Below are 26,449 nucleotides of genomic sequence, written 5' to 3' on the forward strand. Positions count from 1 at the left end.
GCTAGTATATTATTTTAACGTCACACTGATAATTAAGCACAGATTAGAACTGAAAATTCATAGTTCCTCAGAGCACAAAGGAGCCATCTAATTTTAACGTTTTGTTTTATAAAGGAAAATTCTCAGAGCTGGAATTTCTGAGTGTCCCAGATGAATAGGCTCTAATCGGTAATGCCTAATAACTTAAAATTCCGTTTACCTGAAAATTCTTCACTGTTGGACTTTCTAAAGGACCCCACAAGTAGTCTCGCCCTGCATGATGAATCAGGCTGGATTTGTATATTTCGGGTCAAAAGTCCAACCTCTGCAGCCAAACGAATGTATCGGCCATCCTCCATGACATGGACGCTTCCTGTGGCAATAGGAATTGGGCAAGAAAAAAACTTTAAAAACCTATTTCAGAAATTGCCAGCTGGGGACCCAGAGAACCTGACAAATGAAAACACTCCTTTCCCCTCAGAAGTCCTACCAACATTAAGGATGCTTTTCCTCGGGCATTCTCCACAAATGTCAGCTGAGAAATGAAAAGCTCGCTCACATGTCTCTCTTTGGGATCAGAGTGAGAGTGTTAGAGCAAGAATTCATTTCTCCTTAATAACTGTGGGTACTGGGACAAGGAAGTCAGGGCACACCTGTCCAATTAGTGGGGTCCCTAACCTCCTTCCTTAAATTCATAGGTGTGTGACTTGAGTGTGCGGTTATACATTGTCTGTGGACGTCTTTCATGACAGTGAAGAATTCCAGACCGACTGAGGCAGTGACAGAGCTAAAGCAGCAAGATATAGGAGTAAAGGGACAAAGAGCAGGGGCAGTATCCTGTTGTGATGGGTCTTAAGTTCAGCACTACCTGAAGGAGCCTCCTCAGGAAGAGGAATGAAGCCCCTTTATGGTTTGTTCCACTGCCCTCCATTTATAAGGCACCTTGCATCCTACTGGCAAAGAATACTGAATATTTCTCCCCTCTCTTCCACTTAAAAAAATCATCTTCAGAACTATGATTTAGAAATAGATTTAGACATAATCTTGTTGAATGCATGTATTTATCTCTCTCATATCAGAGACAAAAAGATATTCCCTAACCATTCTGTTTCCATGTTTTATTATTTATTAGAGTTCTTAAATTAAATGTATTTATTAGACTGAACCAGGAAATTCATGGCTATTTATCATTTATGTGCAAATATTTTAACTGTACATAGTGTATAAAACTCTTCACACTTTTTTTGAGGAAATAAAAGTGTTTGGCTGTTTATCTTTCTTTTTGTTAATACTAGTAGTAGTCAGTACATAAAGTATCTGGAAGGACACATCCTGAGCATGAAAAAAGAAGTCATTATTTACAATAACTACTGTATTCTAAGTGGTTGTGTGAGTCAGTGTGCCAAGAAGTGAACTGGAAATTCAGCTCCCATGAGGTTTATTCTGGCTAAGCCATGAAATTACCCAGTGACCTTGAACAAGATGCTTAATTTTTCTGCTTACTTCTAGATTTGCCATTAAAAATAAAAAACAAAACAAAACAAAATCCTTCACATCTAAGTGTTCTTTAAAAGTTAGGCAATAAAATTAATGAAGGAATAGAGGTAAAACCTTCTAGGACAGGTCTAGGGAGCAGCAAGGTATTATCCATCCTTCTGAATGGCCATTGGACACAGGATCCCCAGTCAGGTTGCTGTACACATTCTTCCTGGTCCATCCACTTTCCTTAACCAACAAACCAAAGCCTTACCAATGTGTCGGTGTTTGAGCCGTTCATAGATCCTAATATGGTGAGCCTTGACTTCTTTCACAGTGAGGACTTCTGCTTCGTGAGGCTCATAAGAAGAGGAGCTAAGGATGATTTTGTCATGGGGTTGCCAATCCACTGTGTCCTCAACTATAATTCTGTAATAGCATAAAAATGGTATCAAATATACTGAGAGTGCAACACGGATCACCTACTAGTTCCAAAGAGAAAAGGAAATCCACTACAACCACCAATTCCCACAAAGGAGATTGAGTTAGAAATAATAAGCCAAGACAGAAAAAAAGGGCTTTTGTGAAAAATTTAATGCTCATGAAATCACTGGTCTGGCTTATGCGTACAAGGATAGCAAAGATATTCTCCAGCCATGAAGTACATGACAAATGAATAAGAGTAAAAGTTCCAGTTTAATATACGCCAACTACACATGGTTTCTTAGAATGGATATCTTCTCCCTGATTGGGAAACAGTTTGAATAATAAAGATATTTCTGAAAAAAACCTTTTCTCAAATTTTCTGAAGAACTATTATGCCATTTTTGGACAACTTATTATCATGCATTAAGTCTCATACCTTCATGGTCAGACAGATATAATGTCTATCCTAAAGGTGTCACATATTAGCTACATAACCTTCAGAAGTCACATAACTTTCCTGAGTTTCATATCTTCATGTGAAAAATGACAATATCGAAAGCTTCCCTCTGACATCCCAGTGCTAGTGTAGGGACTAATGGTATAATTTATTGAGTGTGCTGTGTTCTAAGCACTGTGCTGTCTCCACAATATAAACAGTAATAGTTTGATCATTTTTGTTTGTTTGTTTTTTTAACTCCCATCAGGTAAAACTTTTGTTCAGTCTTTCACTGCCGCCTAGCTTTTCCTAGTGAATATGTCTGCTTCACAGTCATTGCCATCTTCAATGGGATAAGTTTATTTTAATAACCTGACTCTTTTGTTAGCATCCACATTTTATCCAGCATTGACAATAGATTCTCCTCTACCTTTCAATGTTCATCCAGGCAACGGGTCCATGAAACATCTATTGATTGAACAATTGGTATGCACCAGACTCTACAGTAGGTGATAGAGGCAAAATGGTAAATAAAACATGTCATTTGTATTTTTTAATAGATTAGATTTTGACTAGTAGACATCTTTAAAGAGTTTACTGCAAGGGAGGAAAAGTACACAATTTCTATATAATATGAACACCAAATAAATAAATAAATAAATTACAGGGGATCGTTTGTGGGCCAATGGTAAGAGTCTGCTATGAACCAAAGATTGTAACGAATTCGCATCTGTGCACCTGAGGTTAGAGAGTCAGGGAGAGAGTCACAGAGGAAAATAAAAAGATTACTATCAATTGTTGCAGTTTTAATGAAAGTCTTATCTTTGTTCCTGATTTGTGGTGATACCTAAGTTACAGAATATTAAAGCAACTGCTGGTTTTTAAAGGCAAAGTAACTAACGTCCAAGAGATAAGAGGCACCTGGGTTGCTCAATCAGGTAAGCGTCCAACTTCGGCCCAGTTCATGATGTCATGACTCATGAGTTCAAGCCCCACATCAGGCTCTGTGCTGACAGCCAAGAGCCTAGAGCCTGCTTCAGATTCTGTGTGTGTCTCTCTCTGCCCCTCCCCTACTCACTCTCTGTCTCTGTCTCTGTCTCTCTCTCTCAAAAATAAACATTAAAAATATTTTTTAATTATTAAAAAAAATTAAGTCCGAGAGATTGAATAACAAAACTTAAGACTAGTTTGAATTAGGACAAGGGAAGACTCCTGATTAAGTCCAGGTTCTTTCCACTAAATGACATTGCCTCACCTGTCTGACTTGTAGTCCTTCCCTGGCTAAATGGTAATGAAAAGCAATACCCCCACATCTCAGAATGATATAAAGATAATCCATGAAATTATGAAAAGTCTGTGACTTACACAATGGAATACTATGGAGTCATTTAAAAGGTACACTGTTGCAGAGCATGAATTATAAGGCATTTTGTTCATGATGTACGGAGTAAAAAAATCAGAATATAAAACAATATGCCCACTTTGTTTTTCAAATAAAAATAACACACACATACACATATACACACACACACAAGAAAGGAAAGATACACTGTAAAATGCTAGCCCGCCTATAGATGATGAGTTTAGTAGTGATTTTTCACTTAAATCTAAATTTTCTAATTTAACAGGTAAGAAAAAAATACTTTTTTAAAAAGAAAATAAGGCTATGGATATAAAGTCACACCAAAGTCAATGAGCAGCACAATTGAAACTGATCCTTTCCTTCATAGTCAGTATTACCTGGATAATCTTTTTTATTATTATCTATACTGCTGAATAAAGTTCTTCAGACAATAGGTACCATAACGTTCTGAAGCGTTTCTTGTGAAAAGAATTGAAACTCATTTCTTGTGGACACAGGGAATTTTTAGGGCAGGGTCTGTGAGTTCTAAGCTCACCCTGAGACCGTCAGCCACAGTGTGGTCTCTCCACAGGACACAGCACAGCGATACATGAGATCTTTTTCCCAGAGGCCCATGAGGCAACAGGAGGGCTCACACCACTCCTAGGGACTTCCAGAGAGCTCCACCCAGGCCTAAAGAGAGCCCCCGACCCTGGAGTTGGGTGGTATAAGTGTCCCTCCACCTCTCTCTCAGGATGCCTGCTTGCAAGCCCCACCTGGTTGGGCCAGGATGTGTGTGGATGACTGCCCCCAGCCAGTCAGCTCCTGCTGGGACAGACTCCATTTTTCACCCAGACAGCCCTTGCTACAGCTCGGGTACTTTCTATACGGGGAGTAGTTGTGTGCAATGTTGGTAGGAGAAAGAGCCCACCCTGCTTGCCTGTTTCAGACTATTTTTGTTTAGAAAGTAGTGCATGTTCTTTAATGTACAAAAGACAAGAGTGAATGAAACATTCTCACATTTATTTACACCATTATCTAGTTCTTCATATTAACTCTAAGTGGGTAGTAATTTAGGGATTGAAAAAGAAATAAAAACCAAAAAGTTATGTTCTACCCTGTCTATTCTACATTGTGTCTACACTGTGTACTCACAGAGATGGCTACTTTTACTTCACCGTGCAGGAATTTAATTGTACATAAAACTGAACCTCTCAGAGCTGAGAGAGACTAGAAGCAATGGGTCCATATCCCAGTGCATTATCCTACAATTTAAACAGTGATGCAGCTACCAGCTTGTAACTTTTAGGGACTACAATCAAGGCAGTGTATGATATGGTAAAGATGGATACATGTCCTTATACATTTGCCAAAACCCACAGAATGTACAACTCAAAGAGCAAACCCTAATGTAAACTAAAACAAATAAAATCTCATTCCCCGACTTCCTTAAATAAGGCTTCTGCTCCAGCCAGATGAATTTGCTCACTCTCTCAGGAAATAGCTATGTGCTTCTCACCTGTCACTTAAAATACTATTGTCCTTACCCTGCCCTTCAGCCTCATTCTTAAAAATTGACTGAAGTTCTTTTCCCTTCAAGAAATCTTCCCATGGGAGTCGTTTCACTGAACACCCAACCCCTGCTTCTGTTCCACCACAATCTTGACACAATGGATACTGCTGCCTTGCAATTGGTTTTATACTCTTGCCTTCTGTGGCTATTCAACTCTGATACTGTAAGGTAATATTTAATGAAAATATGACTACCTAGTTATATAAATCCTATATCACATAGCAATGTTCTCAACAAAAAGAAAAAAAGACCTATTGAAGTTAGTAGCCCAAATTTTATATTAAACATATAAATGAACTTATGGTGACCTTTTCCATTAAGGCTTCTGAAACGTTTTAAGTTCACGAACATTAATCTCTCCTCTATACTCCAGAAGCGTTGGGAATCTGTATCTCATAAGGACCATACATATATGGCAAAGGAGTATGGCCCCTTCTGCTCTGTGTCCACATAGCCACAGTGGTAACTTCAAAGAAAATGGTGGTCCCAATTATCAATAACTTAGATGGTTCTGTTGGTCTGGGTGAGTATCAGTTTTCCTTAAATTCCAACATCCACACTTCCCACTGATGGTCTTCTACTATTTGGTTACCCTTCAACTAGCCCAGCTATCTGATGAATACTAGTAAGAGTCCTATAGCTACAGGGGACAAGATAGACCTTTCTGTTCTGAGCAAAACACACCTAAAACAATAAATAAACAAAAATATTAAAAGAGCTGTTTGCAACATAACTGGACCCAAATGAAAACCATATGAAAAGACACAGGAAACTATGAATAATCACTGCAAAAGTCTCCCAAAGGAAAACCTTTAAAAATCTATAAACAAGATGCCAGCACAGTTTTCTTTATTTAGGCACTAACATTTTATCTAGTTTTGAGAAAATATCATATTTTTGGCCAAAAGAACATAATTACAAAAAAAAATGTATAGTTTCAAATTTCATTTAAAAAGTTTTTACAACCATGCATAAAGCATTCATATATAAACACCTACAACTTAAATGGATTTGTTAACTAAACATCAGGGAGGTCTTAATGATGACAGCTGCATTTGACCACAGGCTCAATGTCCCAGATGCCAACATGTTTTCTTCCCAGGAACAGGGATAGCCATAGATAGACTTTTAACACTGAAGGCTTGCTTTTACACTTCCGTTTTTTTTTTTTTTTTTTCATTTTTTTCAGTTCCAGGAAATGTACTGCAGACCCTCAGCTGGCATTAGACTATGTGAGGTATTGAAGAAATGGAATTCTGTAGCGACGCAGACATTGACGATGATAGGAAAAGCTATCAAAAATGGCAACTATTTGTCTACCTGGCTTCCTTTCTCCTTTATTCGATGAAATCCGCCACGTCTTTTCTGAGATCTGCTCTCCTTAACCGCCAACCTAATTAAATGTCCTAGTGAGCACTACTGATTATAATTCCACAAACCCTTTGCTGACAGGCGGGCAAGGGATCTAACCTGCCTTTGTTTGGGAAAGTCCATCCCTTGGGCTTCATTTTATCAGCTTTACTGAGGTTAGTTGACCAACAAAATATAAGATATTAAAAGTGCACAATGTGATGATTCGGTATACGTATACGCTGCAAAAAGATGACCCTCATCAAGTTAATGAACACATCCAACACCGCACATACTTACCTTTCTTCATGTGAGAATATTTAAGTTCTACTCTCTTAGCAAACTTCAATTATACAATACAGTGCTATCAACTACAGTTGCCTGGACTTTTGCACAGAAACTAAGGGGAGAGAAAAACTTATTCTCTCTAGTGGTAAAGCTAGGAAAAGCCTGACAGGTCTGGGTTCACTTGTACCCTACAGAATGTAGAAACCTTTTCTTCCATAGATGCAAATGAGGTTGAAATAGAGAAATTAGAGAGTTGTGGGAGGTCCTGGCACAATCTCCCGAATGGATTAGAAAGGCTACTTTTACTTATTTTTACTATCAGCACAATAACTAGCATGTCCCGAGACAAATTATGAGCCAGAAACTGGCTAAGCACTTTACATTCATCGATTCACTTATTCCTTATAATTACTCTATTAGCAAGGCAGTTTTTCCTTGTATCATAGAATAAGAACTTGAGGGTTAGAAAGAATAGTTTACTCAAAAAATGACACATTTAGCTCATTACGCAATTAGAATTGTTACAGTCTGCCTTCTCCCAAAGTTCAAGCTTTTTTCATTGTAGTGTACTATTTCCATCCTACATTCCTAACTCATGTGACTTTTCTCAGCATGGAGACAATAGCCAGTTTGAGATTAGGGCCCACCAGTTCACTGGACCAGACAGAATCATCTTTTTTTATTATTATTATTTCATTTTTAATCATTATTTATTTTTGAGAGAGACAGAGTGCAAGTGTGGAATGGGAAGAGAGAGAGAAGGAGACACAGAATCCAAATCAGGCTCCAGGCTCTGAGCTGTCAGCACAGAGTTGGACACAGGGCTTGAACCTACAAACTGTGAGATCATGAACTGAGGCAAAGTCAGATGCTCAACCTACTGAACCACCCAGTTGCCCCAGAATCATCTTTTCTCGAAGGCTACATATATAATCCTGAACTCCTGCCAATAAATGAAGAAGGCCACCAAATCTGTATTCTAATATTTCTTGAACTAAATTGTTATAGAATAATAATGAAGTTTGAGTAATAAGTGAAATAAATTATGGTGGTTTTTAAAAATAAATGTAAGATTCTCATTTATTAGATGATATGACACTGAATCAAGAGGCTCAATAAATTCTGATTTCCAGAAAAGACACATCCATTCAAGGTAGCAGGCATTTATTAGAAGTTTTCTTTGTGTACTGCAGTGTACTAGAGGCTGAGCAATATAGAGATTCAATAAAAAATATTATGTTTCTGTTCCTGTAGAAGCCACTTGGAGGAAGAGGACATAGACACCTTAAGTAGCTTAGTATCAGTCACAAGGAAGCCTATTTTTATTAAAATGATAAAGCAGAAAACCACATTCCATCGCTGAGATGGTAAGAAAACAATGTGTGCTGGAAGGGAGATCAAAGGTCTTGCGGAAGATGTGGTGGATTATAAGGATAAGCAGGAAATGTAAAGGTGAGAGGAGGTGCAAGAGCACTGTGGTCCCCCTTATTTTATTTATCAAGTTTTTAGGGAGTTGGTTAAAAACAGTTGTTCTTGAGAGTCCTGTGTCAAGTGGGAATATATCAGAAAGGAGGACAGGAGGTAACCAAACAATATACATCCAAAGAAAACCATCAGGAATTTGATATAGGAGACAGTAAAAAAGATAAAGTCGGGGGTGATGTCAGTAAAGAAGGCCAAGGTCCAGGGGGAAAGGTTGAGGTGGCAAAGGATTTGTTATTTGATTCAGAGATATTTCCTTATAAATAACAGAGTAAATTGATGCATTACTCAAGAAACATAGGGAACAAGAGGATGAAGGGACTGGGTAATATCTATACACTTTCTTTAAAAACCAAATGAGATGGGGCACCTGGGTGGCTCAGTAGGTTTGACTTTGGCTCAGGTCATGGTCTCACGGTTCTTGGGTTCGAGCCCCGCCTCTGACAGCTCAGAGCAATGAACCTGCTTTGGATTCTGTGTCTCCCTCTCTCTCTGCCCCTCCCCTGCTAAGGCTCTGCCTTTCTCTCTCAAAAATAAATAAACATTAAAAATTTTTTTTTCAAAGCAAATGAGAAAAGGAATAAGAAAAATATGAGAACTTCTGAGGAAAGTTCCCCATAAACCTACTTTTCTCCCAGTTTCTTCTTCCTAGTGGACGAGAGCCGTCCTCATTCAGTTGCTCAGGTCAAAACTTTTACGGTAATCTTGGGACTTTACTTTTCCTTCTACCCAATCCATCAGCAAATCATGTTTCCTCTGTCTTCAATGCGTATTTCACCATCCCATCCTCCTCCTTCATGACCACCCTAATCTAAGCCACCAGCTTATGTCACTTGAAAGACGGCAATGTTACTGCAGTGTCCTAACAGTCTCTCTGCTTCCACCCTTGATCCTGCAACACTCGGTTCCCCACACAGCATGAATCAGATGCAAACATAAACTGGACCCTGTCCCCGCTCTATTCAAACTCTTGCCATGACCAGGATAAAATCTAAAACCTTTATCATAGGATTGATTAAGTAACAATTGAATTTCAAAGAATACTTGTTCACCTTTAAATGACTTACAGTACAACATCTACTTAATACTTCTAATGGGTAAAAAAAAAAATAATTTCTTTAAATCTAAGTATAAATATAATTTCTCTTGACTGATCTGAAATCCTCAAAATCCAACATGTTCTTCATCAGCCTCCCCCAAGGTCAATTTAAGCAAGCAACTATAAAGAGTAACTTAATTTAGAGATCAATTTGTATAGTATCATTTAACAAAAGAAAATAATATTGTTTCAAATATCTTACTAAGCCTACTGCCATTGGTAGTATAAGAAATAAGTATAAGTTTATAAAGTTAACATGAGGGGCACTGGGGTGGCTCAGTTCATCCGACTTCAGCTCTAGTCTTGATCTCACAGTTCGGGGGTTCAAGCCCCGCATCAGGCTCTGTACTGACAGCTCAGAGCTGGACACTGCTTCAAATTCTGTGTCTCCCTCTCTCTCTGCCCCTCCTCTGCCCATGCTCTGTCTCTATCTCTCTCTCAAAAATAAATAAACATTAAAAAAATATATAAAGTTAACATGAAATTTTTCCTCTGGAGATTTCACTTTAACATTCTTCATATAATAAACCAATTATACAAAAATAAATTCAGATATGCAATTCTGTTGTCGAAAGTCCATAAAGAGGTCTGAGTAAAATCTGTCCCCATAACAATATATTAGAAAGACGTATTAAACTGACTTTTTAAAAATTTTTTTAAAGTGTATTAACTTATTTAGAGAGAGAGAGAGAGAGAGAGAGCCAGCAGAGGAGGAGTAGCGAAGAAGGGAGAGAGTATCCCAAGAAGGCTCTGCACTGTCAGCACAGAGCTCAACGTGGGGTTCAAATTCACCAAACCTGAGGTCATGACCTGAACTGAAACCAAGAGTCAGACACTTAACTAACTGAGCCACTCAGGCTCCCCATAAGCTGACTTTTAAAATAAGGAAGACCAGAGGTCAATGTTTAAAGAAATGGTTTGAACAAGGTCTGTACTCCCGTTAATACTATACTAACATCACCTTGCTGGATTTTATAATGTTTAGGTTATGAAATATATCAACAGAGAATTCCGAGTGAAGGGTACATGAGAACTCTGTACTAGTTTTGCAACTTCTTGTGAGGCTTCAATTATTTTACATTTTTAAAAGATTTAAAAAAGGAAGGCTCTCCATAAAATGACTGCACTGTGATCATTACATATCATCCATATAAACTCATTAAAAACTCATCATGACTCATACTAAGAAGTTTGGTTTTTAATATTTGTATTATACAGAACACTAGAATACAAGCAATGGAATCAGACAAACCATGTTAAAAAAATAAAAATCAGCCCCAGGAACTCCTAGCTTGGAGTTCCAAACTTATAAACTTGGAAATTTTACTTAACTTGTCTCTCCTCAGTTTTTATATCTGTAAATGCATATAACAATACCTGACATAGCACGGAGAGGTTTAAATGAGATAATGTACATAAAATGTTTGGTAGATGCCTGACATGGAGTAAACCCACATAAGAAGAACTCAATAAATGGTAGTTATTATAGATCGCTTTCATTAATAAAATTGAATTTCTTTCAAAATAGCCTGTAGCTGATTGTGGATTACATTTCTAACACATTCTTTAAAGAAAAATCCATTCATAATGGCTCGTGCCAAATTCCAGCTTGCTAACCTTATAATTAAAGTTTCCTGTTTATCCTTGCTTGAAATGCCTACTTCACAGATCCTTTTGGGTATCAGGCACTTCAAAGTCAACATGACCAAATCTAAACTCATAATGTTTTCCCCAAAATTTAATCCTCTTTTTGTGAATGGCCCCACCATCCATCTCTGCAGTCCAGAAACCAAGAGAGTGTCTCACATCCCATACATCTTATATTTTTTTTTTATCTCCTGTGTCTAAATCTGCCCACTTCTCTCCATTGGTACTTCAGCTCCTGACCATAGGTTACACTCTCTCTTGCTTGCACCTCCTAAGTAGTGTCCCTAGATCCATTTTTGATGCCTGCTGTTGTCTGCATTGTACCTAAAATGATTTTTTTTTTTAGATATAGAAATGTGTTTATGAGCACTCCCTCCTATCCATACTATCCTCTTAGAAACTTACAACAGTTTTACAATGCTCTTAGAGGGTAAAAACTAAAATTCTTGATATTGCCAGTGAATATGTCCTGACCCATATCTACTCCTTGGAACACTATTGTGCTCAGCTCTTGCTCTCCAAATCAGTCAACCTAACCTTCCTCCAAGTCCCTTGTGTGGTCCATTCTTCCTCCCAATACAGAATCACCCCTTGGGCCTCTGCTTCTCAGTCATCTGTACTGACTCTTTATCATTTTCTCTTTCTCTTAAGGTTAAAACAATTTTTTTTTTTTTTGAGACAGAGGAGGGAGAGGGGCAGAAGGAGAGAGAGAGAAACCCAAGAAGGCTCTGTGCTCAGTGTGGAGCATGACATGGGGATTGATCCCATGGCATCAAGACTTGAGCAAAAATCAAGAGTCAGATGTTCAACCAACTGAGCCACCCAGGTATCCCTTCCTCTATCAACTTCTAAAGATTTAGACCAACCCCAGTCTCATTTCCAGGCTCCAATTTGCTCCTCTGCCTGTCTTCTTGATCAGTGATATCATCTACTTCTTGGAAGACTCCCATCATTTACTATAAAAGCCCTAAATTACGTATCTAATTGTCTCCTTGATATCTTCAGTTCATGTCTCCCACTTGGCATGTCCCTGCCACCTTCCACCTTGGCATATCTGTTCCTCTTCTGGTCTTCCCATCTCAGTGCATGTTTTCACCATCCACCAGGTTGCTCAAAAAATCTGAAGCACTTCCCTCATCTCAACATTCAGTTCATTGGCCTGTCCAGATAGCGCTATCTCTTCTCTCCATCTCCATTGGCTCCTCCATGGTCCTCCAAGGTCAAGCTGCCATGATGTTTGGCTTCAACTGATCTCCAAACTCATAGCCCAGCTTCTGCTTTTTTCCCCCACCATTCATCATATTTATAGCAGCCAGAGTGATTTTCAACACATAAGTCACATTCTATCAATTGCCTTCTAAACTCCTCAGTGATTTTCCCCTCTGACCTCTCACACCTAAACAAGATATCATGTGACTTGGCATCTACCGTATCCTACCACTCTCCCCTCTCCTCACTCTGGTACAGCTACAGTGATCTCTCTATACCTACTCCCCAAAGGCCACCTCAGAGACAATACTGGATGTCCCTCCTTCATTGAGCTCTCTATCCCATTCTCATCAAACAGCAGGAAGCCTCCTACCATTCAGATCTCAGCTCAAACTTTTCTTCTCCAGAGAGGTCTCCCACATCCAGTTAGTCTAAAAGGGTACCCCATACACTCCACAGTTATTTTTTATTATACCACCCTGTTGCTTTCCTTACTAGCGCACTTTATAATCTGCAGCTATGTTGTTTGTATTTATGTATTAGCTTCTTTATTGTCTCTCTATGAAGATATAAACTCCCAGAGGATAGTGATCTCTCCAAATTTGGCTTTACGTATATGGTACTTACAACCACACCTAATACATAGTAAGTACCCATCAGATATTTGTTGAATGACTCAATGCTGTTTGCTCTCACTGGTGTGCTCTTTCCACACAAACCCGACCCCACTTTGCTTAATTAAAGGCCATTCATTTTTTAGTTCCCACCTCTGAAATCACTCTGCAGGAAGCCTTTCTCCAACCTCCATTACTGCCTCAGGATCCCATATTCATGTTTTCAGAATCCTATAAAGCCCTCCTTCATAGCATTTATCAGATATGTATTTTTACATTTACTTTATATTTATTTCATTAATGTCTGGGTGCAGAGACATGTCAATTTTTACTTATTATTGTATCTCTAGGCCATAACTCAATGTTTGACATAGGGTAAGAATTCACAAAAATTATGTTGAATAAAAACAATAATAATGTTCAAAAGTAATAACTACTTTATGAAGAAATTCTGTACATAAAGAAAAGCATACCAGAGCAGGAGCTAACTATCATCTCTCCCACAGGAATCCTTGCTATGCTGTATGTCCTTCCAGACATCTCTATCCACAGAGATGCATACATAATGCTATTTTAGTTTATTTGCAAAAGTAGGCTAATATTAGCCTGAATGCCCACATATCCTCCCCTCTGTCAACATGGATTTCAATCTTCCCCTTTGGTAATGAAATATTTTTAAATAGTGCTTAATTTTGTTTTAATTAACATTTATTTCAACTCTACTAGGGAAGAACATTTTTCTATATGCTTCATAGTCAAATGTATGTCTTCTTTTGGGGCTCGTATATTCAAACCCTTTAATGATTACTCTTCTAGTATGTTCATATTGCTTTCCTTCAATTCCTAAGTATTCTTTACATAAAAAAATATTAGCCCTCCATCTGTACTATTATAAATTGTAAATATTTTCGGGTTTATCATCTGCCTTCACATTTTGTAATTGGCATGCAAAAATACTGATTTTCATGTTGTCAAATCTATGACTTCTTGCTGTTACAACTGTTGCATTTTTTAGAAGAAAGGTCTCCCCTCCTTTAATATTACATAATGCTTAAACATTCTTCAAATAATTTTATGAGCTTTTACATTTAATTTTTTAATCCATCTATAATTTTTTTAAGCGAAGCACAATTTGAGAACTTAATTTTATAGTTTTCCAAAGTGTTTACCAATTACTCCAGCACAAGTCTGCAGCTAAATTGAAATGCTAATTTGTTCAAATTCTAAGTGGTAACGCATATCTGAGCCTATTGTTAGGCACTCTCCTCTGTTTTGTTGCCAACAGCAATAAGGTAATTATTCACATTAAAGGAATATATTTTTTCTAGAAATAACTGGTAATGTTGGCTATCTTTAAGTGTTTATTATTCCAAAAGACTTAGAATTATTGAATCAGATTTCAAATGAATATATTTGGCTTGTGATTAAAATTGCATTAGATTTGGGGCACCTGGGTGGCGCAGATGGTAAAGTGTTTGACTCTAGATTTCCACTCAGGACATGATCTCACGGTCTGTGAGTTTGACCCTGTGTTGGGCTCTGCTCTAACAGTATGGAGTTTGCTTGAGATTCTCTCTCCCTCCCTCTCTCTCTCTCTCTCTCTGCCCCTCCACTGCTCCCACACTCTCACTCTCAAAATAAATAAAGTTTAAAAAAAAACTTGCATTAGATTTTAAACTACTGAGTCTTTCCACTGATATTATGCACCACCATTTATTTTACTCTTTTATATCTCTTACCGGTGCTTTATAGCTTTGTTTCCATTGCTCCTGTCATTTTTCTTAAGTTTATTTCTAGATAATTGAAATTTAAAATAGGATTTTACATTAAAATACTCAAAAGCTATTGATTTGTGCATTTACTGAATGCAACTGGTAGTTTTTCAGATTCTCTACTGTGCTAGGACAAAATATATATAATCTACAAATCTGATAATCTACAAACTGATAATTTGGATTTCTTTTAATAGTGACATCAAACGCATTTTTTCCTTGACTCCATACATTGGCTAAAACTTTAATAATAATATTTAATGATTGTTATAATACACAGTAATTTTTAGTGTCAGTGTTTCCATAAAATAGAAAGTTGCTTGAAACAGATTTTTAATTATTTGTTTTATATCAGTATTTAAAGCAGTGATTCTCAACTAATGGCTAAACCACTCTATTAGGAAACATTGATTTAAAGGAATATCCTTGTAGTCTTAATTTACTGTTTATTCCAAGAATGCAAGCTGAATTTTATTAAATGTGTTTCAGTTTTGTACCTATATATATATATATATATATATATATATATATATATATGGCTTCAATAAATTATACCAAAGAATTATTTCATTTTAAACCATCCTTCTTTACTTGAATAAATTACAATCATGATTTTTCTTTTTTTCCCTAACAAACTGTTGGATTTCATTTGTTGCTGTTTTATTTAGGATTTTGTCATTTTATTTACACTTCAATATTGCTCCAGTTTTCTTCCTTTTTTTTTAGTTATCTTTACAGCTGTTTTAAAAATTATTTTACACTTCCTTTCTAATTGAAAAACTTCCATATTTTCCTATTCTATGGTATAGATCATACAACATAAAAGTGTCTGATATTTTAATGATTCAAAGAATATGCCATAAATTTATTTCAGCCAAATGTATTCTTGGGAACAAATCTTTGGTAACTTCATGTCTTTAGCTTTTGTTTCAGCTATATTCTTCTGTAGCCAATTATGATAATTTATATTCATACATATAACTTATATTTTTAAATTTCAGAATGGCACTCTATAATATACACATTTTTGTATTACAATTCTAATCTCTTTGGCATCTGTTATACTTGAATTATCATTTCAGATTTTACATATTGTTTTCTTTGTATAATTAAGGTTGTTAAGGATTAAATCATTATCTCTAAAAAAAAAAAATTCAAGTCTATTAATTTCCTACTTTCTAATTCACCAATTTCTGCCTTTATCTTGCACCAATTAATTTCACTAGACTTACTGGTTATTTTGTTTATGGTTTCTCATATTAACAGCTTAATTTTTTTTGTGCTTTACTATTCAAAATGAAAGTATTTAATGTGATGGCATGTTGGCCATGTCTCATGCAATACTGTCATTATTGTTATTTCCTTAGCAATCTGCTGCTGAAATTTTCATATCTTTCATACAAAAGTTATTTAGAAGGTTTATTCTTCTTTTCTGCTTTTTTATCTTGCAAGAGATTAAGATTGTTGGTTAAGATGTTTTCAACTTCGTATTTTATTGTGATCATATTCGACATCATTTTGGTTTACTAAAATTTATTAGGTTTATATTTATATTCTGAGATAAATTTTATTTATATTCCTTGTATATATAAATTGCCTTTATTATATTACTCAAAATTCTTCATGCTTTCTCTATAATTTTTAACCTAGTTTAAAAGTTAAAAACTCAAAGAGGTAAGTAAATGTCTTTCATTACCATCATTTTTCTATCAAGTTCATTCTTTTTTTTTTTTGAGATCTACTTTATAGATTTCTATATTATGTTATCTGGTATAAAGATATAGGTTTTTTTTATATTCATTTATTTATTGCTGACAGACAGAGACAGAGCACAAGCAGGGGATGGGCAGATAGAGAGGGAGACACAGTATCCAAAGCAGGCTCCAGCTCTGAGCTGTCAGCACACAGCCAGAGGCGGGGCTCGAACCCACAAACTGTGAGATCAAGACCTGAGCTGAAGTTGGATGCTTAACTGACTGAACCACCCAGGTGCCCCTGGTATAAAACTTTCTTGACTATTGGGATCTCCCTAGAGATTGAGGTCTTATTATTAATGTAAAATGTATTTATTTTATACATTTTATTTTTTCTTTTCTTATAATTTGAGTCTTTTTGTTTTTATTTCAATGATTCATTTTATTCAGTGAATTTTGGATATTTAATTAAATATTTAATTAAAATATTTTTTCTACAGTGGTTTTGTTTTCCTCCAGTAAAAAAAAAAGTTGTGATTACATGTTGATATATTATCTAATTTTTTCCTACATAGGGTCATTTTTCAGAATCATATTTTCTTTTTATAACTGGAAGATTTATTCTTTTTTACTTCCGTTGTCTTTTTACAACTTCTTTATTGTTCTAATTCTCTTACTACTTAATTTTATTGTGTTTTTGTGTTTTACTATTTATTTTATGGTTTCTTTCACTCTCTTATCTGTCTGGTGATTTGGAAGGTATATATCCTATTTTAAACAACAAATTGACTCATATTTAATTCATCTGGCACTCATACCCCATTGCCCGTTTTCTATGGCCATAGTCCCAGGTAGTGAACCTAGAGTTTATCTGAGAATTATGACCTGTGATGATTAGTTTATGTGTCAATGTGGTACCCAGTTATTCTATCAAACACTAACGTAGGTGTTGCTTCAAAAGTGTTCTGTAAATATGGCTAACATCTACAATGAACTGACTTTAAGTAAAGATCACCCTCAATAATGTGGATGGGCCTCATCAATCAGTTGGAAGGCCTTAAAAGCAAAATTGAAGTTTCCATGAGGAAGAGGAAGTTATGCCTCAAGACAAAGCTCAAGAGTTTGCAGCCTATCAACCTGCCAACATTATTTTGAACTTACCAGTACTCATAAGCATGTGAGCCAATTTGTTCAAATACATCTCTTTATATATACTATTATATATGCTAATATATATACATGTATATATATATACATATATATACATATATGTATTCTACATATACACACACATAACCTATGTGTTATACGTATTTATATAAACAGAACCCTAATACATTAACTTTTCAAATTTTATGTAGTTTCTTTTATAAGAACAATTAGACTTTGTCTTATTTTAATAACCATATTTACAGTATGATATTTAACTTATTTCAATGCTTACCATTAAAATATATTTTTATATACCTTTACAGTATTCCTGAATTGTATTTTTATTTGTGAACTTTAAATCGGTTTAATCTCTTTATTAGAAAACTTTTTGAGGAACACCTGGGTGGCTCAGTTGCTTGCAAGCATCTGACTCCTGATTTGGGCTCAGATAGTGATCCCAGAGTTGTGGGATCAAACCCCATGTCAGGCTCTTGTGCTGAGCATGGAGCCTGCTTAAAATTCTCTCTCTCTCTCTCTCTCTCTCTCTCTCTCCCCCTCTGTCCCTCCCCCACTGGTACACACATTGACTCTAATTTTAAAAATTAAAAAAAATAAAAAAATAGAATACTTTTTAAAAAAATTTTTCAGTTCTTAAAAAGCAAAAAATACCTTTGTTTGTTTGTTTTTACATGTAAATAGCATTTAAGCAGAGTGTCCAATTCTTTGGTCATAATCTTTTTTTTTTCCCTAAACATATATATATTTTACACCACTATCTTCCTATATTTAATGGTGTAGAGAATTCTAAGGTTAACAAGCTTTATGTTCCCTTCTGTTTTTCTTTCACTTTGTTCACTGCTTTTTCTTGCACTGTAATTAAATGTACTGAAATTAAATGTAAGTACTCCGAGGTATTTTAGGTAGAGTTTTCGTTATTCTCTCTGTTGTATTTACTCTGGGCTCTTATTAAAAAGAGAAATTACTATGTGTACTTTGGATACCTTCTCTTTTATGATTTAAAAAAAAATTTTTAACATTTATCCATTTTTTGACAGACAGAGAGCACAAGCAGGGGAGGGGCAGAGAGAGGGTGAGACACAGAATCCGAAGCAGGCTCCAGGCTCTGAGCCCTCAGCACAGAGCCCGATGTGGGGCTTGAACTCATGAAACGCGAGATGATGACCTGAACCAAAGGCTTAACCAATTGAGCCATCCAGGCGCCCCTCTTTTATGACTTTTGTCTCCTGATTTTGTCCTCTGCATTCAGGTAGATTCCATCGGTGTGTTCTTCATAGTGCTTATGCACTTTGGGGCAGAGGTGATTTCATTCTTTACCACTTCCAGTGAGTGCATTATTAAATTCTGTTGTTGCACTTTAAATTCCATAGAATTCCGGGTTCCTGAGTGGCTCATTCAGTTAAGCATTCGACTTTGGCTCAGGTCATGATGTCACAGTTTGTGAGTTTGAACCCCACATTGGGCTCTGTGCTGTCAGTGCAGAGCCTGCTCGGATCCTCTGTCCCCCGCTCTTTGCCCCTCACCTGCTCTCTCTCTCAAAAATAAGTAAATTTTAAATAAATAAATAAATTCCATAAGATTCTTCATCTCAATACTATTTTATTTGTCTCTCTCTTAACCAGCTATCATCTGAACTCAGACTATCATGATTTCACGTTTTACTTCATCTAGTATCTCATATAATTCATATTTCTAAAGATTTATTGATAGCAGTAAACATGCATTATCTAAACTTTGCTCCTTAAATAAACTATAGTCTTTTCTGCCTTTGGTTGCTTTATTCTACCACAATTATGTTACAGAGATTTTTTTTTTAATCTGTCCCTTATTTTACTGTTTACTCATCCTTGAGTTTTGAGTCTTAATCTAAAATTTAATTTCACGTTGTAAGAAAATGTGAAACAGGAGCAAACTAAACAAACAAGTGCATTCCCTAACATACTCTCATTTCTTACCTCTCGTTGCCTGGGGCGATGTCGGCTGCAAGACGGGTCCAGGATTTCTTAGGACAAGCACCATGAAGTTGGACTTTCCCATATACCCCTGAAAGTAAAAGGAGGAACTGTTGGACAAGAAATTTTAGAGGATTAAGGCCACCTAAGTAAGGCTCATTAGAAAGGTTACTGTGCAGGATATGTTGTATAGAAACTACATATGAAGATGTCCATCTTACCAGACAAAGAATGAATTCTTCAAAACTTATTCTCATTCTCTCATAAAGCTATAGAGAAATGAATGCTATACAACATCTCGTAATCCAAAAGTTGGGACCATTCCAATGGCTAACTAGTTACATTCTACCATTATGTGACTCCAAACCATTTGCAGTTCTGTTGGAAGTTGACTGGTTTTGATATTTTATGTTATCGGCTTCATTTTCCAAAAGGCAAGGGTAATTTTATTCCCTGAGGAAAGGGATTTGGTGCTATTAGCTTTGTTTTCAGTGGTTGGACCTCATATTTTTTTGTATTACAGATATCAAAGGATAGATCTCTAGCTCCTTTGTTTCAAAATATAATTTATTTCAGACTCATAAATTTAAGTTGTACCAGGGATATGCTTGATGTGGTCCAGTTTTATTCCTTCAGGTCTTTCCTCTTACGTGTTTTATTGCTGTTTAAAATCACATGTAGCACAATTCCTCATATTCCAATGGTCTCAAAATGTTTTCAGCAGAACCCAAGCAGTAACAAAATTATGATCATGCACTCCTAATGCATGTGTATTTATTTATTTTTAGATAAATATACACATATATGAATATCTTCACATATGATTCAATAAAAGTTCTAACATTTTCTTCCTGTACCCAAATGTATTGTTTGTTTATGCCTGGATTGGTGCATAATATATCACTAATACTGAAATCTAAAGATTTCACAATTTTTAGCAGAAAACTTGAATTAAAAAAACCCCAAATACCAGTAAGGTGCAAATACTATGCTTTGAGTTTTAATACAATGTAAGCAAAAAAAATTCTCAGTTAGAACCCAACCACCTGTTTATGTCACTATCTATATTTTTTTTCATACTCTAATTCAGAAAAAGTCACAAAACTAAAAATCAGGATTAATGGAAATGCAACAAGTATTCTAACTTTTAAGACATGTCCTGGAATAATTGATCTTTCATAATGATAGTCATATATATATATATATGCCTATCTCTAAACATTTCATATGATATCATCATCATCATCTTTAAAAATATTCCACCTTTTTCACTATTGGCTAAGTAAAGTAGGAAGGGGAGGAACGTGAAGTAATTTAAAGAAATGTCCAACAACGATTTTGGTGAAAACCAGTTAATTTCCTTAACTGAGTTATGCAGAAAACTAGACTGATCAGACAAGTAGATTTCTTGATCATTTCTAATCATCAAAGATTTACTATAAAATAACTCCCATTCCTTGTTTCAAGATTATACTACGTAAAAAAATTAAAATCTGTAATTTACCATGGTATCATACAATTTTAAGCATACAGAGAAATATTTCATTCCTTATTCAATTTAATATCAGAGAAAATTTCAAACACACTAGCTTGGCCATATCGCTGGAGTTGAGGATTAAGATGGGCATCCTTTTATACTAAAGCAAAGTTTAATCCAATGTGGTGCTGCACCAAACAGAGTGGATACCACAGGCAAAAATAAATGGAATGTTCTGTTATCCATCTAGTAAAAAAGTAAAAATATTCTTGAACCTCATATTTGTAAAAAGATAAAAGCATGTATGAAAAATCCTTTTGAAACAATAAAGCCCTCTGAAAGTATAGTACTATCTTGCAATGGTTATACTTTTTGAAACTAGGTTATCAAACTTCATATTAGCCTAACATGATTGCTTCCATTTTACTGGGTTGTTGAAATCTTAGAAAATTAGTAATGCCATACAAAGAAAGCAAAAAAAAAAAAAAAAACAAAAACAAAAACAAAAACAAAAACAAAAAAAACCATGTTAGAATAAGCAGCTTCTTATACCTATCCCTTAATATGGAGTTATTGTGAGGCTTCACATCCTAGTTATATAATCCTGGTCCCAGTTTCTATGCTTTTACATAGGTCAACTTTAAAATAGGATTTGGTGCTGTGGCAGTACCAAATAAAGAAACTGCCAACCGTGTTTTTTTAGATCAATTAAATATGTATATCAACAACCACATAATATTTATAGTTGATAACAGACTCTTAGTCCAGGCTTTGGTGTCTGACCTATCTGGATATAAATCTAAGCTCTGACACTATAGAGCTGTGTGGCCTTCTGCATATTGTTAATCATCTCTGAGTCCTATTTTTGACATCTGTAAAATGGACACTGGTACAGAAGACCTGGTAAGTGAAATAATAAATATAAATTATCTAGAAGAGTGCCTGAAATTTAGTATGTGTTCTATGAATGTCACTTCTCCATCACAGAAATATACATTTCATTTCATTTTTAATAAAAAGTTATAGTATACTCTTACCAATTGTTCCTGGATCAACATGAATTCCATTGAAACGGTCACAGAAAACTCCTTCTGAGGCTCTAAGGAGAATCAGAAGCTTTTGCTCTTTTCCTAAGGGATTTTCCAAAGTACCTGTTTACAAAGAAAAGTAATTTAAATTAATTTGAAATTAAAAGAGAGAGGAGGAAATTGTGATGTAATTTAGAGAATGCAAAGTAGATGCTATCATGTAGACTATACATAGAAGAGCCAATTGTCACATGATGAAATGAGAAAAGAGGGGAAAATGAGATGCAGTAAACTTCTCTGAGGTAGAGTGGATTGCTGTTCAGCAAATATTCACTCTTCTTTCTCCATTCAGGAAGTGTATACTTTCCTAACTACTAAAATTTAGCCTGTCCTAGTGACTTGTTTTGGCCAATGAAATTTGGGTAGAAGTGATAGTAATACCAATTCTGAGTTGATGCTTTAAAATTCTTTGCAAGTTTTCACCAGGTCATTTGCTATTATGTTCCCTGTCATGAAAGGAGAATTCCTTAATGACATCTAGTGCCTGAATGAAGGCAAAGGTAGCAGAGCTGAAGAACACAGAAGCTGCAACTGATTCTAGCGAAAATATTTGTTGTTGTAAGCCAATGAGATTTGGGGAGTATTTGTTACACATAATTACAGCAAAACCTGGCTGATACACTGTCTATGGCTGTATCCCCAAATTGCTTTACATGCATCTTAGCATTTAATCCTCACAGTAATCCGGAGAAGTAAGTATTATTATTATTTTTTTAAGTTTATTTATTTTGAGAGCGAGCAGGGGAGGGGCAGAAAGGGAGAAAGAGAGTCCCAAGCAGGCTCCATGCTGCCAGTGCAGAGCCCGACATGGGGCTTGATTTCATTAACCATGAGATCCTGACCTGAGTCAAAATGAAGAGTCATGCTTAACTAAGCCACCCAGGTGCCCTAAGTATGATTCTTAGGTCAATTTTAAATATTCATACATAACAAGGCTAAGAGGTTAAAGGACTTGTCCAAATTTATCCAACTAGTAAGTAATAATCTGAATTTAAACAATGGTGAATTTGAACAGTTTCTGCCAAGTGATTATTAAACATGTACTGGGTCTTTCTCTAGACCGAAATTATTCTAGCAGCATATGAAGAAAATCCATTCAGGATATGAAGGTCAGCACGGCTTTTGGCCTTAATCCATCAATGCAAACAGAGGAGTTTGGTCACTTTTGCAGCATACAAATTGGGGAATTTTGCTGGACTAGTCTTAGTATTGACCTAATAAAGGTTATTTACTTCAGAAAATACATCTTAAGATACAGAAAGTATTACAAAGAATTCGTTTTTCAAGAAGAACCTGGTGAGAAGATAGTTCCCAAACTATATACTGTATCAAACAGGCTGACAAAGAATATCTGTCACCAGATGAGACTTTCCAATTGAGAAATCCCTGAAAACAACCAAAATGAGGCTGCTGATACACTATGAAGTAACTAGTGAACTTAAAATTGCCGGGTTATCATTTTGCTTAAGCCGTTTTTCAGGGGGTGTAAAATCATTCTCCTCCATTGGCATTCCATATATATACCTGGTTAGCCAAAATGTTCCCATGTGAGTTGTGAGTTTGCAGCTTGCTACATCTTTATGGTCTAGCCTTCACAGCCATTAGTCTATGAGGCACTGTTGAAAGTAAGCCTCAGAGAGGTAAGTGAATCTGCCTGGAGTCAGACAGTGGGTCAGTGGGCAAGGATCAGACCCCACAGCCTGTTTTCCCAGCGGATTGCTGGAGTACACTGCTGTTCCAGGTAGGAATGCCAATCCTCAGCTGAGTGACTAATGTATCCTCTCGGCCCAAACAAAGACGTACTAGAGCAGAAAGAAGGGAAAGCAGGGGAGGAGGAGAATGTTAAGAAAACATGTGTGGGGTAGCTCTTATCTGGCAGTTTTAAGTCTGTCCAGTAAGCCGTTTTCCAACTGTGATTTCATTTATTTCACGGAGGGTAGTTTAGATTCTTGGGGGGGGGGCCCCCCCCAATGGCCTAGCACTAAACAGATACCAGAGAGAAAAAAGTAGGACAGTTTTTGCCCTAGAGAAATGTATGCAGAGTCCCACAAAGAGAGTTCAGCGTTCCTCTAAAATCAGAGATTAAATCAATTATGCAACCCCAAACTGCGGCACATGTGAGCTTTCGCAGAAAGTCTGGGCAAGATTAGTCTCTGCTGTGATATTCTGATATATCTGAAATGACCAGGGTTTGAATTTTTTTTGTTGTTGTTGTTACATGGGGTAAGGGGAAAACAGGGGGTAGGGACTGGGTAGAAAGGAGACAAGAATGACCTAAGAGGGGGAAAAAATTATGCCATTTTAACATTAAAATGCAGCACCTCTTGAATTTGTAAAAGCTGTGAGTGGGAAGCCCTAAAGGCCAGGCTCCTCTTTCATTCTCTGATCTAGCAATCAAAGACAGGTGAGGTCTCTCAGCAGCTTGGGCTTTGTCCCTAAATGACTGGAGCTACCACTGAAAGAAAGCTCTGGAGATAATACAGTTCCTCTCAGGTTTCCTTTTTCAAGCTGCTTCAAGCTGGTCTAAACTGTAGCAAAAAGCATTTGTCAACCTGGATGAATTTAGATACTCATAATAGAGGGGAAATCATTGTCATTGCATTGCAGAGAAGCCAGGTGTTTTTGCATCCACAATTTCATTGAATTCTTCCAACCCTCTGATGGATTATTGCTGAGGAGACTGAGACAAAGAGAGGTTAGGTAACTTGTCAGAAATTACACAGCTAGTAAGTGGTGAGCCTGGGTTTAGACTTAATAAGTACCATCCTAGGACATGTGGACATGAGGAACAGGAAAGAAGTAAAGGGAGGTTGCCATTACTTAGTGCGATGGTGGGCAATGGAGGGGAAACAATATGTTCCAGATGCTAAAATCACCTGAGGAGATGGAAGAAAATAAGTTCTGACATACAAAAGATAACTGTTATAACGATTTCAGGAATATGGTACAAATGGATTCCATGAACTTCAAAGGTAAGAAAAAGGGAAAAGAACCTTATATTATTTCATTAACTAAAGTTCTTTGATGGAATCAAGTATAAACCTAGTTTACACTTAAGCCCACTCTCTCAACATGACTCTCCACACCTTGTAACTAAGCCAACACACACTGAATTACTTACTATTCCCTCTACGCTCTCTCCTCTGTGCACATGAGAGTCCCCAGGCTTTAATATCTCCACTGTTGTCTTAACTCCTGGACATCCCTCAAAACATGGCTCCACTGTGGTTTATGTCTAACAACCTTCTATGATTTCGAATTAGATGCTCTCTTCTGTGAATAAAGATGTCCACACTCCTTGCTGTCCCCCCCCCCCCCACCCAAAGAGCTTGTCCTGACAAAATAGTATGGAATATGGACAAAGGTGATTTCCCGGAGTTCTTTACTGCAGTGTTATCTATTTGAAATAACAAACAATTGAAAACACTTTGAAGTAATAAATGATTGGAAACCACTGTCCATTTAGATCCCCTTCCTCTTCCCCAATTTCCTTGACATGCTCAAAAGCTGAGTCATTTAAGTCTTTAACACACCAAAACCCAGCTGTGATGCCACCTCTTTTGGGATCCTTCCTTGTCAGCTAAGATTTGGTCAAGTGGCCCCTTCTATGGCTTATGTCACTACATCTAAACTGTGCTGTAAGTCCCTTCTACCTGATGGCCTCCTACTCTCTATAGTGAGCTAATCAAAAGAAAAGACTGTGTACTGCCAGTAGAGTTCATTTATGTTTTATCAGAAATGAAATGAAATGAAAAATTAGGTAATTTTAACCAATCTTTTTGCAGTAAAGAGAAATAAAGAGGAATACTCCAGAGTAAAAAAGACCCATTTCACCAATGTTGGAAAAATCTTAAGCATCTATGTGCCTGGCATCAAAGCTGCAGAATAAATAAAGCAAAAATTGACAGAATACAAGGGAAATAGATATACCTATAATAACAGTGGAAAATTAAACATAACTATGAAGAGAATGAACAAAAAGCAGTAAGGATATAGCAGTTTTGAATAATACTATTGGCAAATCTGACATAAGAGTCCTGGATGGAAAATTAGACTGAAAAGAATACATATCATTTTCAGACATGCACAACAGTCACAAATAATGATCATAGGGTGACCCTAAAGCAAGTTTAACAAATTTAAAAGGATTGGAATCATAGATGCTTGCTGACCACAGTTCAATCAACTGTGCAATTTATACAGGGAAAGGTCTATAAAATGAACTATATTGAAATAAAGATTTCCCAATTATCTAGAGACATCATTAAGAGAGTGAAAAAGCAAGCCACAGAGTAGGCAAAGACATTTGCAATACATATAACCAACAAAAGGTACATTGTAGAATATATGTGTCTCCAATAAATCAATATAAATT

General features: G+C 36.2%; 1 protein-coding gene across 3 annotated transcripts in view; it reads right to left on the minus strand.

Annotated features, from left to right (window-relative positions):
- Window positions 1-26,449, minus strand: part of PKHD1 (PKHD1 ciliary IPT domain containing fibrocystin/polyductin) — a 475,556-nt gene that overhangs the window by 116,322 nt on the left and 332,785 nt on the right. For all 3 annotated transcript variants that reach the window (XR_005789774.1, XM_040473753.1, XM_040473752.1), the window contains exons 54-57: window positions 22,024-22,137; window positions 19,513-19,600; window positions 1,730-1,884; window positions 200-352 (exon numbers count right to left, since the gene is read on the minus strand). Coding sequence is in view for 2 of the 3 variants with exons in the window: in XM_040473753.1 (XP_040329687.1) it covers window positions 200-352; window positions 1,730-1,884; window positions 19,513-19,600; window positions 22,024-22,137 (510 nt within the window). In the remaining variant the exon portion in view is untranslated. The remainder of the gene's footprint in view (window positions 1-199; window positions 353-1,729; window positions 1,885-19,512; window positions 19,601-22,023; window positions 22,138-26,449) is intronic.

This window comes from Herpailurus yagouaroundi, unplaced genomic scaffold (assembly GCF_014898765.1).
Source record: "Herpailurus yagouaroundi ecotype Mexico unplaced genomic scaffold, PumYag 139, whole genome shotgun sequence".
Lineage (NCBI taxonomy): Eukaryota > Metazoa > Chordata > Mammalia > Carnivora > Felidae > Herpailurus > Herpailurus yagouaroundi.